We start from the raw sequence: 16,743 nt of genomic DNA on the forward strand, positions 1-16,743 counted from the left end.
TATTGAATGGGGTAAAAGTTAACAAGGCAACTGGTATCGATAAAATATCAAGTAGAATTTTAAAAATAGCTGCTCCTATTATCTATAAGAACTTAACAGACTTATTTAATTTATCTATCACCTCCGGTGTATTTCCATCTGATTGGAAAATAGCAAAGATATTTCCACTCTTTAAGTGGGGTGATCCGAGCTACGCAAATAATTACAGACCAATTTCTGTTTTGCCAACAATTGCACGAGTATTTGAAAGACTTTGACCAGTTATATCTTAGGTATGTTAATGAGAATAACTTTCTTACTAACCATACCTTTATAAAGGCATGGTTAATGGAGTTCTTTTCCTGGACTTAAAAAAAGCCTTCGATACCGTTGACCATGTTACTTTACTTACAAAACTTAGATACTATGGAGTAGAAACTGCAACAATCAACTGGTTCACTCCGTATTTAGAAAATCGAAAACAAGTATGTTATGCTGTTGATATCACCTCATCTATAGATTAAATAACATGTGGTGTTCCTCAAGGTTCAATTTTAGGTCGGCTGCTCTCTCTTATATATATAAATGATATCTCTAAGTGTTTTATCATGGTGTAGCAAGATTATTTGCTGACGATACGAGCTTGGCATTCTCAGGCTACAGTTTCCCTGCCCTGCAGAATAAAATGTCAAAGGATCTCAGGGGTATAGCCTCTTGGCTTTCAGCCAACAGGCTTTTCCTAAATGTGTTAATCAAATCAATCAATTTATTATGTGCATACATAAAAGGAAGCGTCGGAGGTTATGCCTATCGAGGACGCTCCGTACATAAAATACAAAATATATAATTATACTACAATGTCCAAATTGAGCACTGTGGGGTGAGTCATTGCCGCTAGCATTGCGCATAGCTCACTAGGCTTTCCTAGTTTGAGCACTCTGGCATGGCTTAGACGATACCACAAATCATGTGGGATCGTTCGGGGTAACCATATCGGTTCTCCCCCACCCTTTATATATATATATATGTATATAACTAACTGCAGACAGTACTGTTTCGGCCTTCTGGGCCTCATCAGTGCAGTGCTAATGCTAGGATGGGGGAGAACCGAGACGGTCACCCCAAACGACCCAACCTTTGTGGTATCGTCTAAGCCATGCCAGAGGCGCTACTAATTGATCGTTCAAAGGCCTTTTCTGGGATTTTGTCGGCTTTTTAGGTGTGGATTTGACTCAGAGGCCCTGCCAAGGGATCTTGTTATGATTAGTATCGTTTAAGGGCCCCTCCAGGGATTTTGTTGCTAATTTGCCCTCTCGGGCTCCAAAGGCCTTGTTTTGGGATTTTGTTACGGTTTACTGTTGTAGTAAAAAGTGGGCCTTCCCTTTTTTAATGCTCGCCGCATTGCTTCTTTACAATTGATTACGCCACTCATATTAACATATTTAGTATTAAACAACAACAAACATATGAAACATATGAGTGAACTGCGGTTATGAGACGTATGTTTGTTGTTGTTCGATTTATCATCTACGGGTTTATATCGAATTAATTTGATGGCCTGCTCCCAGTTGGCTTGTTAGCTCAATTGGTAGAGCGCTGCACTAGTATCGCAGAGGTCAGTGGTTCGAATCCCGTACAGGCCTGAAATTTTTTTCAGGTCTGATTTCCACTATTGATCAAATAGTGCTTTACTGCGAAGGATCGTTCTTATATACATATTTAGTATTCTTATCTCTTAGTTTTTTAGGTTTTTTTTTTTTATTTTGTCCACTGCTTTCTTTGTAATTAGGTTTTTTGTTTATTAGCACCAGTTCGTTAGTCGTTATCTATAATTACGTAATCATTAGCACTTCGATCCTATTTAATGCTCTTTTTTTATTTCAAAAGCTGGAAATAACTGAAGAAGGTCTCTGACCGAGACGTTTTTTATTAAACTTTTTTATATTTTGTACGTCAGAAGTTGTCCATCCTCGCAATCTTTTAAACTTTCTATAGATATGTATATATATATATATATATATATATATATATATATACATATTTTACGAATTTTACAATACTTTCTAAGTTTAGAACGAAAAATGTTAAAATCCTGTTCGTGCACTATCTCTTTAGGAAGAGCATTCCACTGTTTCACAAGTCTAGCAAAGAATGTGTGCAAAAAGCAATTTACTCTAGCTAGTGGCTGTCTTAATTTAAATGAATGGTTTGATCTTGTTTTACCATAACTATTAAATTCAAAACAATCATTACAGTTGAGGCCATTAAGACCATGAATAGTCTTGTAGCAGTCTAGCAAGTATAGATAAGATCTCCTTGATTGAAGACTGGACCACCCAAGCATTGCCAGTCTTTCTTCGTACGGCGAGTCCCTAGATGACATCGGGAGAGCGTATTTCGAGGCCCTACGTTGTACTCGTTCAAGAGCATCAATGCTCTTTTGTAAATATGGTGACCAGAGAGGGACAACATATTCCAGAATGGGTATAACCAAGGCCTTGTACAGAGGAGAAAGGACTTCCTTGTCTCCTGCACCAACATTCCTCTTAAGGAAACCCACAATCTTATTGCCTTTATTTACAACTTTCTGCGCATGGGTGTTCCAGGATAGATTTGAAGACAATGAGACCCCCAAATCGACCGTTTCGGTGACACACTGAAGCGTACAACCAGATAGCTTGTAAGGATAACTGGTGTGAAGCGCTCCAAAAGTTCCAAAACCGTGCAGCGCGAACAAAACTGATGCTTCCTCTTTGCAAAGATCTAGTAATGTTCTTTGTAAACTAGGCTGGATGACATTAGAAACAATGAGAAAACGTCAAAAAGCCATTTTGATTTTCAAAATACTGACTGGTCTCACTCCCCCGTACCTCTCTGAAATGTTTACCCATAGCGCCTCTTTTCATGATTATCGATTGCGATCTTCCAGAATGAATCTTGCGCTCCCTAAAAGTCGCACAGATTTTTACAGAAACAGTTTTGCATTTACCAGAGCAAGAATCTGGAATGATTTGCCAAACAGTTTAAAAGAAGACACTTGGCTAAAAAATTTTACGGGTAAGCTGGACTATTACTATCAGAACCAGCCAAACTAGTTCTAGAACATTAAGCTTTTTAATAGTAAATATATAAATTGTATTGCGTACGGATTTTATGCAAACCAAATTTTAATATTGCTGTATATTTTAATTTGATGAAATGCCGTATTTAAATAAAGGGTTCCATTCATCCATCCATTCATTTATCTGCTCGGTTGCATCACATTCCTTCATTCTTTCCCGGTATCTGTTGATCACTTATTGGTTTGTACTGCTTTTCCATTTCTAGATAATGTCAGGTACACACAAACGGTGTTGTCGCAAGTTAAGGAAACGATCAACTGCGTCTCAAGAACAATCGAGAATTCTCCCAGCTCTATCCCAAGCCTAATTTTTTTTAACTATAATCTTCCGCTGACTAGAGCGTCGTCAGAATTTGCGAATACGAATAGAAACTTCTGTCCCTGAAAGATTCGTAGGAGACCATCATGTCCAAGTGTACACATTCCTTCGTTCGCTCAAGAATAGGTTAGACTTATATAATGACATTGTGATAGTATAATAACATACACTGACTTCATACGGCGGAACCTCCTAAAAGATGGACTTATTATGCCATTTGTGTGGAACTGCAGAAAAATAATGTAGAAGGAACATGGCAAATTATTATGCCATTTGAGTGGAATTACAGACAAATAACGTAGAAGGAACTGATAGCAAAGAAATGTTTTCTTTTTTCTGAGTGTCCTCCAACGATTGTGTCGCAAGTTTGAACTAAGCCTCCTTTAGAGCTACGCTAATTATTTCGGTTTTTTTTCTTCGTCAGTTTATTTTAGGACTTCAATTAAACATCTTAGAGTGCAATCATCCTTGAAAGTTAACCGCTAGATATGGTTCTTATCTTGCTTGTTCCTGAGGATTTTATTAACCATTTCTTCTTTTCCCAGCTGAACAGACTTTGCAGGTTTTCTTGCATTTGGATTTGACTCTTCTTCTCCTCCTGCAGCGGCGAATCCAAGACTTACGACGACATTTCCGTGAACTGTCTTTGCAAGTTGCTGAGAAGTGGAAAAGAAGAAAAACATACAGTTAAATGTCACACTGTAGTTTAATTCACAAATTCCCTAATTAAAAAGGAGCTATCTTAAAATAATTAGGAGATTTTTGATCAAGCCATGTAACCAAAACAAGAAGCATGTCTAACTATCACAATTTTTGGGTGGTTGAAAATGATGGCTGATATAACTTTCACACTGTCCTCAATAATCTTAGAAATGTTAACGAAATAAGGCCGAGTAATTACTAAACCATTTTTTTTTTACCTTTGGGCTTAGGTGTGGGCTTGGGCGTGGGCTTGGGCGTAGGCTTGGGGGTGGGCTTGGGCGTGGGCTTGGGCGTGGCCTTGGGCATAGGCTTGGGCGTGGCCTTGGGCTTGGGCGTTGGCTTGGACGTGGTCTTGGGCTTGGGCCTGGACGTGGGCGTGGACGTGAGCTTGGGCGTGGACTTAGATGTAGGCTTGAGCCTCCTTGCACACTCTGCCTTGTAGAGAAGGTTCGCCTGTTGTGCATCTATGGAACTCAATCCTTTTCGTTGGCCGATAGTAACCTAGAAAAAGGTGATGATAGTTTATACTTAAAAAAGGTGACATTCGATAAGATACGTTTGATAAAACACTTACCTAAAAAAAAAGAAGAAAAACAAGGTGACAAGAAAAGCATCGAAAAGAAGAAGTAGTAGTATTTGGAAGAGATCGTAGTCCTACGACTTCACGGCAGTCACATTGGAAAACGAACAATATAATAAAGGGCCCTTTAGAGTACAAAAAAGACAAAATGGCTGCCATGATGATGACACACTTACAGCCTTGTGGGTTTTTAACATGTAAATGTTTTTCTTGGCCCAAAACGGTTTGCCAACTTGGAAAGGTTCAATAAGCGTTTCCCACTCTACTCGGCTTACCCAGGTAGGGCCTCACTCTGAACGCGTGATTCAAAGAATGCAGCCCGAGCGGTAAACGCGCATATCCAAAAATGGCCACGTAACCACTAATCTGCCGAAGAAAGTCGATTCTAGGGCATGAGATACTGTAAGAGTATAACAACAGGTTTAAAGGAAAAGTTTCTAACGCTACCTCATTTTGTGGGGCCAGATCATGACAGTATAATCTTTTGAGTCTAATCTGTGATGAGTTCTGTTTCAAGAGGCAGTTTTTTTATATAAAAGAAGGAAAGCACAATGAATTCCACTCGGAACTTGTGAAGCGTTTTTTTTTTTAAAATAACCGCTCAGCTTCACATTTTGGTTCCTAAGCAACATACCCCTGGTTTTTTAACAACTATCGTTGGTTTTCCATTCTTGCTGAAAGCTGTGCTCCTATAATGCATTAGACTTCCATAGTCGTATGGCGTGCCGAGTGAATCGATTTTCCATCTACTATATTTATAAAAATTAGATTGTCGCCCTGAAATTGTATAAAAGTAAACCAGTAAATACAAATAAAACTACGATCCAAGCGAGGCATTATGTTGTAGTATTAAAAAGATGTATCTTGAAGTTGGCAATAGGGTTGACGTGGAAACTTTCGTTATCACTTGTTCTTTTGAGTTGATTTAAATTTTAGTTAACCTTTTGTCACCATAAAAGGGCCACTTGGTTTTGTTTAATGTTTAGAACTTGACAATTTTCGAAATAGCTTATTCAATAAGTTCATAAGATCTATATTTACCAAGTTTGTGCTCTAGCCTCTATCAAAAGGAACTAATTGATAAATAATTAATAATTAATTACCTGAAACTATGTTTACACGATTTATCGAGATGTAATTATCTCTGTCAGGACGTGATTGCTCATGGTAAAATCCGATAGCATGACCTGGAAAAATTTTATATAGACATTTATCTAGAGCATAACATTTTTTTCGCAGTATTAAAGATGAGAAAAGAAATGGAGAAGAATAAAATGAAATGGAATGGAGTAGAGTGGAGAGGAATGATTTGGAATGGAGTCGAATGTTGTGGACTGGAGTTGATTGGAGATAATTGGAAGCGGAATGGAGTGGAATGAAGTACAATGGAGTGCAATGGAGATAAATAGAATTAAATGGATTGGAGCGCGATGGAGTGGAATGAAATGAAAGGAGTAGAATTGAGTAGAATGGAAAGGAATGGGGAAAAAGGATAAGATTAAAGTACGATGGAGTGGAATGGAGTAAAATGGAGTGACATGGGGTGAGATGGAGTGAAAAAGAATGAAATGAAGTGGAATGGAGTGGGATGGGGTGGAATGGAATGGAAAGGAGTTGAGTTGAAGGGAGTCAATGGAAGTGGAATGGAGTAGAGTGAAATAGATTAGAGTAGAATGAAATCGGATTGAGTGGAAGGAAATAGAACTGAGTCCAGCAGAGTGAAATGAAGTGAAAGGGAGTAGGGGTGGAATTGAGTAGAGAGGAGTGAATAAGAGTTAAATATAGTAAAAAGGAGTGCAATGGAGTGAAATGGGAGTAGAACACAATGGGGTAAAATGGAATAGAGTGGAAAAAGCAGAATGAAGTGGAATGGAGTGGATTGGAATGGAATGGAATAGAATTGAGTTAGATGGAACGGAACGACTAGGCGTGGAGAGAAATGGAGTGGAAATGAGGAGCATGGAGGTAGAATGGAGCTGATTGGAGCACAATGAAAGTGGAGTGGAGTGGAGTGAAGTGGATTAGAGTAGAATGGAGTGGAATACGGTAGAATGGAATGGAACTGAGTCGAATGGAGTGAAATATAATAGAATGGAGTGAAAAGCAGCGAATAAAATGGAATAGGAAGGAAAGGAATAGAAAAGAATGGAATGTAAAACGATGGTAATTTATGATAAATATAGTCACCTATTTCATGAGAAACGATGCCTGTGTACCAGCATCCTCGTGCGAGATAAACTTCTTGGCGCCTGCCAATTCTTCCCACATATGACGCACATCTGAAATATAAATTGAACATGGCGTCAACATCTGCACGATATGAAATATACCATTATCTACTTGAGTTGAAAGCCCAGAATATGGTCATTGCGGGATAATCTTAAAATTTTCCTTGCTGTATTGACTGAACTTCTGTGAGTTAAACACAGTTTGGCCGATTGACGTTTTAGATCTCCCCTCAACGACCGACCGATCGCTCTAGGATATGAAATGTAAGCCATTGGATACAACAAAAACATCATGCAGGAAAAACCCGACAACATTTTAAAGTAATCGTTTCAGTGCCATTTAAAACACAAATACATGATAATTTCTTTACAGGTGGTGGGGGAGGAATATGTTGGATATTTGCAGGAATATTACAATAAATATAAATAAGCTAGAATGAGTTCAGCACTGTTTATCGAAATAGAATAACTTACACGAACGACTACAGCAAAACCAACTAAAGAGGAAAATATAGAAAAAAAATTAACAAATAAACAAGCAAACAAAAAGGAAACCGCGCCACGACAGTCACTATACTTGTAAAAGAAAGCAAAACAGTAATTTATTATTTTAGGACGCGTACCCTCTGCCAGTTCGGAAGTAGAGGTAAGCTGTCTCACTGGTTCTCTTCTTAAACCGTATACAGGTTTTTGAGGTCCAGTCAGCCATCCCTGTTCTAATGGCGGACATTGCACGGGAATAGCGACCTTCAAAGGAATTGTCATAAGTTGAGAAAACTATAGTCTAAGGTGAACTCCAATCAATTGAATGCGTGTCAGGACGACTCGTTTTTACTTTTTATCTTAAAACGCACGGAAGTTCTAAACAACTTCAATCCACTTGCAACAAAACTAAGTAAAAACGTCGGTCTAATTGCGAAGCTAATACATTCAGTTCCTAATCGAACTCTTCTTGATATTTATAAATCCCTCAATGCCCCCTTTATAACGTATGGATTAACTTCTTGGGGAACTGCATCTAAGACCTTGTTAAATATTATTCTTGTCTTACAAAAACGCGTACTCCGTCTCGTCCACTTTGCCCCAGTAAGGGAGCAGGCAATATTCTTTTTTTTGAAAGCAAAACTTCTTCCACTAGGATTCCAATATTATGAAAAAATTGCTAATCTAATGTACGACATCAATACTTCTTCTGCGCCAAGTAATCTTTCGAATTTGTTTTCTAAAATTTCCAGCGTTCACTCTTACGGCACACGTTCATCAACATCTGAGCATTTTTATACTAAAAAATGTGCGCTTAATGTTCAAGTAAGGCTTTTTCACGTGTTGGCGTTAAAATCTGGAATGGGATACCAACCAGTCTTAAAAAACTATCCAAGAACTCTTTTAAAAAATCCACTAGAACAAAATTAATCAAAATTCTAGAAACTGAAAACTCCTATGTTGAAATAGATACTCTAATTAATAAGATGAAAGGTTAACTTCTAACTGTAATTATGTTTAGTCTGTAGTCGACTCCTAAGGCAAAATAGATACTTTAATTAATACTTTAATTAATACTTGATGGAAGGTTAATTTCTAACTGTAATTATGTTTAGTCTCTAGTCTCTTTAGTCTGTAGTTTTCCTCTTTCTTCTGTCATGTTGTAATTGTATGTGAATATTACTATATAAAATTGTGTAAAATTACTTTTCAATTGTCTGGCATGCCGCGACTAGCTCTTCGCTATTTGCAAGCCAGCCTAGTAATAACCACCTGATATTTACTTGGAAATAAACTTCAAACTGGTGTTGAAACTAATGTGGATATTTAAAAGTAACATCGACGAAGGCGTGGCTTTCCAGATGATGTTTTTATTACTTGATGAAATTATATGGAGTCAATGAACTTGAAGATCTCGAGTATTTGTGAGTTCTTCTGAGTTATTCATTTAACTATAGCTTGAAGGCATATAATCATCTAGACTTGTTGGTATATAAAAGTTTACAAGGTGACATGAACTAACCAAGACTTGGAGCAATCTGATAAGTGACAACTCCCTTGGGCCATAGTTTTGATTTCGACGAGGCTCTTTTGTGGCGAGTCCCATCAATATCTAATCCTTCTTCTGCTCTCTCCCGCTGCTCCTCCGAAAGTAGCATGTCTCCTTCAAAAAGACTGGAGTTCCTCAAGCCGAAATTCTCTGAAGACAGGCAAAATGAGTCAGATAACTGTATTTTATTGCATTGAATTATCAATCATATTGCATAAAGTTATGTTATATTCTTTTCACTTATTTATTGCTTATCAGTCTTTCCGTTAAAATCAAAGAAAGTTGACGTAAGTGTCTTAGCGCAGGCAAGGATATAATGTTTTCCAAGCAGTTTTTGATAGTATTACTATGTTTTGTGAGACGTCTGAATGATGGCCAAACTCGATCTGATGTTCTGTGGAAACGATGAAATAGCAGACGTCTTAGACGAAGGACTCAAAACAGGAGAGGAAACAGCAAAATATCTAAAATCAATAGTTATCATTAATAACCGCATCCGGTCTATAGTTAAGTTTTTAATCTGACATTGAAAAATCGCTGAGTAATACTCTTAAGGAATTTAGGTAAAAACGCAAGTTTATTTTGAAATTATACTTTTCTGGATCGATTAACTCACTTGTTCAGAAAAACCGAAAGGAAAGAAATTGGGAACACAGGATATATTCCAATAAAAAGGAAGCAATTGAACTGATTGTTGAACGCTATCACCTAGAGGAGAACTATTATTATTGTTTCTTTTTTTTAATGTTGATTTTTTTTCAAGGATGTCATTTAGCTTTAAATTAATTTGAACACTTGAAAGGCACTCGATAATGCAACTTAAGCTAGGGCTATAAATGGAACAGATCACTGTTCCTATCTAGAGATGGGTGCACGATTCACCTCTGGAAATCTTAACTAAGATTCGATGATTTTCAAAGCAATCTTGCAAAGGTTTGCATTCAAAGATTTGTAATTGCTCAGTGCTTCGACTGATCGAGGAATATGGACAGCGCCCTGAGATCGATGAGTCAACGACATCAATTCAAAAACCAAAAGCGAGAGCGGCGACGTATTTTGACCAGTAATTCGATGCCAGAAACACTACCTTTATATCATCAATTATCTAGTCGCTGATGATATATTTAGGAGGGGTGCGTTCGGGATTGCTGTTTTCAAGACAGTAGATAAAAACAGTGATGCATCAGAGCTATTTCGTGTCATTTTTTTGACGAATGATTGCCCCAATATCCAATTTCGAGTAGCACTTATCACAGACGTGACGGCAGTACCCTCAGTCAATATAACAATATAGTTATTTATTATTCAAATGTGCTTCGTAGAGTACAAATAACGCGCGAGACGAGTACAAATATCCCGCGATATTTGTACTCCAGAAATATCCGCGAAATTCGCCCGCACTGAAATAACAATTTGGCCTGTTGGATAATAAATCTCTTATTCAACCTTTAGTTGTGTAGTATCGCTGAGTATTTTTACTCGTTTGTATTTTGACGACGTCAAAATACGGCGCAAAATACTCAGCGATACTACGCAACAAAACGTCTACTCTACTAAGATATATGTTTATCATCACATCATATCAAGATGGATAAAAAATGTGATTAATCTTGGTTTGAATGGTAGGCTGGTTTCAGTGAAAAAAAAAAATGAAGTTCTCCAGGTCAAGTTTGAAAGAAGGTAATTTGTTAAGAACTTGATAGAAATGTCTAAACAAAGGCTAATATAATATAGAGGAGAAAAAATTGAGCAAAATGTCACTCACTATTCTGCAATTTTAAACGCAAAAACAGAATGTAACAAAACTCAAATTTTCCATAAGCTGGCCAATCATGTCAACTTGAGGTGCTTCTAGTGGACAAAGACATAAATGATTCAATTTAAGATCTTTTAGACTCCTAGTCCACCCATCAATTTATTCAAAACAAAGATGATGAGGGCAAATCGTAATAATCAAGGTATATTTGATGAAAATAATCATAATAACAATCATGATGATAATAATTGTGATAAAAACGATGATAATACAGCGGTGATCTTTAGAAACTATCGCTATTTTTAGACAAATCCATCTGTTTTTAAATCCTTTAGTTTTAATATATTTTCAACTGTTATCTCGAACTGCTGATACTAAATCTAGCTGCTAAAGAAAATTTCATATATATTTATGTTCTTTCCTAGGCTAATGATCTTGAAATAATAATCTTATATCTGGAAAGATATGAAAAAGTTGAACTTTAACCTTAATGATTGCGGTTGACGAAGAAAACACGTTACAAACGAACGGAATCCTAAACGCGTCGAAAGCTTTACTGCAAAACGGTTGAAATTATTTTTGAATTCGATGAGTCTATTGCGATATAGTTGTAGACTAGACATGAATAAAATGCGAAACAACTAGAATGCATTTTGGTCCTTTCTTTTTAAAAGGAAAGGAAACTTAAAGTTTGAGTGACGGTTGCAGCTTGCACTTTATGAAAAAGCAAAGCGCAGTGTCCAAAGGGCAACCCATGCATCGCATACCATAATCAACTTTTGCATGACGAATCGAATGTGTGCGCTAGCTAAAAATGTAAATTGTCTTCTTAGCCTTAGGCTTGAATAATTATTTTAAATCAATTCTTCTATAATGGAAATCATACAAAATTGAAACAATCAGAGTTAATTGGGACTGATCCGGAAAGTTTTTAGGGCAATATAGGTGCATTATTTCTCATCCTATTTCTTTCAGTAATCAGAAATCTTGATTCCCGTCCATGTCAATGCTTAGAAGCAGGATAGGGTTCTTTCATCTCCTACTTCTGGAGGTCTTACTTAGCTTGGAGCTCACAAATGCCCAAGGCAGTTAATTTTAACTTCGATCAAGCAACAGTATATAGGATTGTCTAAATATTCTATGCCATACACGCAGCACTGATATCCATAAAAAACATCAGTAATATTAATAGTGATAAAACAGTATAATGCATCAAAGAAAAGCAATGCTAAATTTGTTTGAGTCAAACAAATTCAATGTTTTTGCAGTCGTTGTAATATGGCCTACGATGGGATATTTGTAGTTTCTAAGATTAACAATTACTCTCTAAAATTCTGAAAATTGAGTTTATTTTCTAATATTTCTTTAAAATATCGAGTCTTGCCGTCAGGCAATTGGCAACAATCACGTATGCATATTTTTATGCGATACAAACTTTGGTTCGTTATCTATCATTCAAATGTAAAACCTTCATGAAAAGCCTAACCTTATCGATTGTAAAGGTACACTGTGGTAAACCGAAAGGAGAAATAGGCAAAGGCACCTAGCTATAAACAATTTCATCACGTGTGCAAACCCAGGCTCATAAAACAATTAAGCTTACCATCAGGGTTATGTACAGTAGCAAAAGCAGTGTTGATCAATAAAAGGACGCCAATCCACTTCATCCTCTGAAGACGTAAAACTGATTCAATTGACTTTGACTCTGAAAACTGCTACTGGAGATCGTTTGGTGAACAAAATGGAACTAAGACAGGTCCAGAACTTTATAGTCTTGCCGAACATCCAACATCAATTTCATATCGGCTTGTCGCGCATTGAGTCAATACTGATCTCTTCAAATTGCCACAAAATTGCATTTATTTAAAATTATACTTATTTTCCTCACGTTGTAATGTTGAATTGATACCTACGTCATTCAAAGTATTTCGGAAAAAAAATAAACGTATAAAAAAATTCCTAATTGCTTTTGAGACAAAATATCTATGACAAAAGTAAGCGTTTCATGTCGGTTTGTGTAAAAGTTTTCTACTTGATCTAAAAGTCACAAATAATGTTTTCCTCTACAAAGCATATATGGTGCAATTCAGCAGATTTTAATTCTGCCCATTTAAAAATTCATGATTATATATCTTTTTTTTTTTGAGAAAACGCGTGGCTTTGTACCGAAATATGTAAGAGGAAGTTCAAAGAAGAGACTCCAAGATACTAGGAGGAAGAAGGTACTTCCTTATAAGGAGAGTCTCCAGGAATGTTAGGAGAGGGCGAAAAGCAGGATTTGGACGAAGAGAGTCCTACATGGAGAGTTAGATAAAGAAAAAAAGAAAGAAAGACAAAAAAAAAATAAAATCAGGTGAAACCGGTAACGATTCCTTGAGAGAGCTTAGGAATGTAACACGTGTATTATAGGAGACAGAAATCGTGATCCAAACTGCTCAAGAAAGAAACAAAAAGAAACAAGACAGGACAAACTTAATCAAGTACATTAAAGATAAGACCTAAAAGGCGTTGCTGTGTAGATTTTGTGAAGAATCAACAGAAAGAAATCGTTTGTGGATCCAAGAAACTTTCCCAGATAGAGAATGAGAAGCATCACGATAAGGTGGTGCAGCTGGGCACACTGTGCGATGTTTTCAAAGCATGAAATAACCATAAGCCCTTGCCAGACACTGAGAATGGGGAAGTGAGGATAAATTGGAAAACAAATGTATTCACAGAAGAGTAGCTGAGGCACAATCGGCCAAATATTAATGTAATTTATCAAGACGCAAATGAGTGGACGCTTATCGACATTACTGTGCAGGCAGACCAGAATATAATCTGGGCTGAAAAGTAGAAGGTGGAGAAGCTTCAGTACCAAGAACTAGCAATGAAAGAAGTACTGCGATTTAAATTTCGATCGTCATCAGTGCACCAGTATGGGAAGCTAGATCTACTTGACATAATTGGAAGTGTGAAGTTGTCGCAACTGCTCTAGAGCTGTGAAACGTTTTGTGCCTTCAAGCTAAGTGAACTCTTACATGAGTTAAAAGAATCAGAATAACATCAGAGAACAGTTGATGATGAAAGTAACGATCATGCTACTGATGATGATGATATGACTAGGGGCAACATCTACCTTACAATGTCCTTAAATACTTTCGCAACATCTCAGAGATTGTTGCGAAAACCAATCTCTGACGATACTGATCTGTGGTGATACTGATCTTTGATGATACTGATCTGTGATGATGCTGATCTCTGATTTATACGCCTTATTCATAAATGGCGGACGCGCCGTTAAGACCTGAGCCGAGCTCGCCAAAACGAGGCTTAGGAGGCATTGCTCGACCTATTGATACTGTAGGTCTTGTTCGAAGGATTGTGGAATTATTGACTGTTTACACTGATTGAGGATCAGTTAATGTAACGTAGTTTGACCCTGGCGAATGTTCTGTTATAAAGATGGCGCGTGTTTTACAGTTAATTTGAGTCATTATCATCATCATAAACTTTATTTCATCTCGAATTTTAGAGTAGCTTGTTGGAGCTAATATCTTCGAGAAAACATAAAATGGAGATTATCTATAAATATTCATACATATATCCGTACAAAATCTAAAATATTAACTACACTAAAATATACTAAAATACACAGTGTTTAGAAATATAATTATGTAACATATCAGTAGAAATTAACAGAAAAGTGAAGATAAACGGGAGGAACTATACAAAGATACGGCCTTGGATTATTTTTCTAAAGTCTTTAAATGCACTCATGCGGATATAGTCAGGCAGTGTATTCCATAGCTCAGCTGAGAAGTATGAAAACGAATTAAGGCCATAACTAGTTGTTCTATATTTTCTAAGTGACAGTATGTAATTACCCCGAAGATTATAAGAAGAGGACCGAAGTGAAAACATACCTCTCATATATGCTGGAAAATGAGTGAAAAACAGGCTCTTGTACAATAAAATAAGGAAATTCTGGATACGCACATTACATAAGGAACTAGTGTTGACCTTAGCCATAAGGCTATCATATGGCGACAAGTAATCCCTAAGTATAAATCTGAGTATTCTCTTATTCAGCGCTTCTAGTTTATCCGTATTCCGCGCCCCACAAAAGTGCCAAACTGAGGAGCAATAGTTAAAATGCGGTAAAATGTAAGCTTTGTAAAGCGTAAGTAAGGTGTCCCTCGATATCAGTTTTCGAAAGCGTAACATAACATTAAATTGATTATTGATCTTTTTGCATATGTTGGATATGTGACTAGAGAAATCGAGCTTATCATCTATTTCCATTCCGAATATCTCTAATGTGTCCTTTACTGGGAACGAAAAACAATAGTCCGTTTCGCCAAGAACGAGACCCTGGTGCTTGCTCTCGTTGATTGACAGCCCATTTTCATGGTACCAATGATTGGCTACCTTGACATTGTGAGATATGCATGCGTCTACTGTCGCTGGGTCGAAGTGGGAATAGTATATCTGATGATCATCGGCGTAAGCGTTCAGCCTGGCGCCCTTGACGTAAAACAAGAGATCGTTGATAAAGAGGTTGAATAGCATTGGACCTAACACACTCCCCTGCGGGACCCCACGTTCAACGCTTTTCCAGGCGGAGAAGATGCCGCCTATCTTGACTCTCTGAGATCTACCAGAGAGATAGTTCCTGAGTAGAGCGCCACTCTTGTCATCCATACCGTAGGCCTTGAGCGTGCAAAGAAGGAGTGGATACTGAATAACGTCAAACGCTTTGGAGAGGTCCATAGAGACCACCACAACGAGCTCACCTCTGTCGCGCATCATCCTCCAATCTTCCGTCAGCCTTAGCAATGAGGTCTCACAACTATGAAGCTTCCTGTAAGCGCTAATCAAATCTGAAAGCATTTCCAGATAAAATTCATGCATCTGGCCTGCTAGAAGCCTTTCAAAAATATTGTTCAGAACGGGGAGCACAGTTACAGGCCTATAGTTAACCTTACAAAACTCGTCGTCTTTTTTTGAACAAGGGAGTCACAGTGCCCATCTTCCAATTTGCAGGATAAGAGCAGTTTTCAATGGAATGGTTAAAAATGTCTGTGAGAGGCTCAGCAATAACAGATGCAGCGTGTTTGGCCAGCCGTGGTAGGATCATATCGTGACCAGGTGATTTACGTACATTGATCTCTTTCAATAAGCTTTCAACCTGAGATTTGCTTGTGCGATGAAAGCTGAAGCAAGTGGGTTCGTCTTTGCCCCTGTTTTCAAAGATTACTTTGATACTCAGATGATTAGCAAAATCATTGCCATAATCCTCTTACTCTCTGAAAGGTACATTATCAGCGATGTGTACAAAGTGTTCGTTAAATAATTCGGCAATTTCCTTTTTGTCAGTAATAATTCTGTCCTTTTCCTTTAAGATAATATCATTGGCTCTTTTTGCTTTCGTATGTAAAAAAGGGCGGAAAGTAGACCAGAACTCGAGTGGGTTACCAGGCTCTGATGATTTCTTAACAAAGTACTGTTTTATTGCTTTTCGCCTGAGAGAAGTACAGGTGTTACGTTCAATTTTGTACGCCTCGTAATTTGCATCCGCATTGTTGCGCGTGAATATTTTCCACAATTTATTGCGGTGTCTAATGGCTTTCCTCCATTGTTCCGTCATATATGGCACCAGCGGATTGCCGCGTACCATTGTTCGCTTAATGGGGGCATGCTTATTTATGACATCTAGAAACAATTTTTCAAATGTATCAACCTTATCATCAAGTTCATTGAAAGCGTCAATAATGTGGAAAGGCACAGATTGCATGTCACGCACAAAGTTTTCCTGGCTAAAATTCTTGAAATTACGAAAGCAGATCTTGCGTGAACGAGCCCTTGGTGCCAGTGATCGTAGGATTGTGTAAACCAACGAATGATCGCTGATGTGTGTATCCACCACCCCAGATGCAACTATATTTCTGTTGTTGTTAGTGAGAATTAAATCGAGTGTAGTTTGAGATGTCCTGGCCTTTCGAGTTGGCTCATTAATCAAGCAATGCAGGTTAAAAATATCTAAC

General features: G+C 37.5%; 1 protein-coding gene across 1 annotated transcript; it reads right to left on the bottom strand.

The window, feature by feature from the left end:
• Positions 1-3,074: 3,074 nt before the first annotated feature.
• On the bottom strand, positions 3,075-12,511 carry LOC111344151 (astacin). The gene is made up of 8 exons (XM_088733480.1): positions 12,321-12,511; positions 8,935-9,111; positions 7,553-7,676; positions 6,889-6,980; positions 5,805-5,888; positions 5,336-5,478; positions 4,340-4,622; positions 3,075-4,075 (listed from the first exon to the last, which is right to left on the bottom strand). The coding sequence occupies exons 1-8, from the start codon at positions 12,382-12,384 to the stop codon at positions 3,942-3,944; spliced, it is 1,101 nt and encodes a 366-aa protein (XP_088589606.1). The 5' UTR covers positions 12,385-12,511; the 3' UTR covers positions 3,075-3,941.
• Positions 12,512-16,743: the final 4,232 nt, after the last annotated feature.

The sequence above is a fragment of the Stylophora pistillata genome, chromosome 9 (genome assembly GCF_964205215.1).
Source record: "Stylophora pistillata chromosome 9, jaStyPist1.2, whole genome shotgun sequence".
Lineage (NCBI taxonomy): Eukaryota > Metazoa > Cnidaria > Anthozoa > Scleractinia > Pocilloporidae > Stylophora > Stylophora pistillata.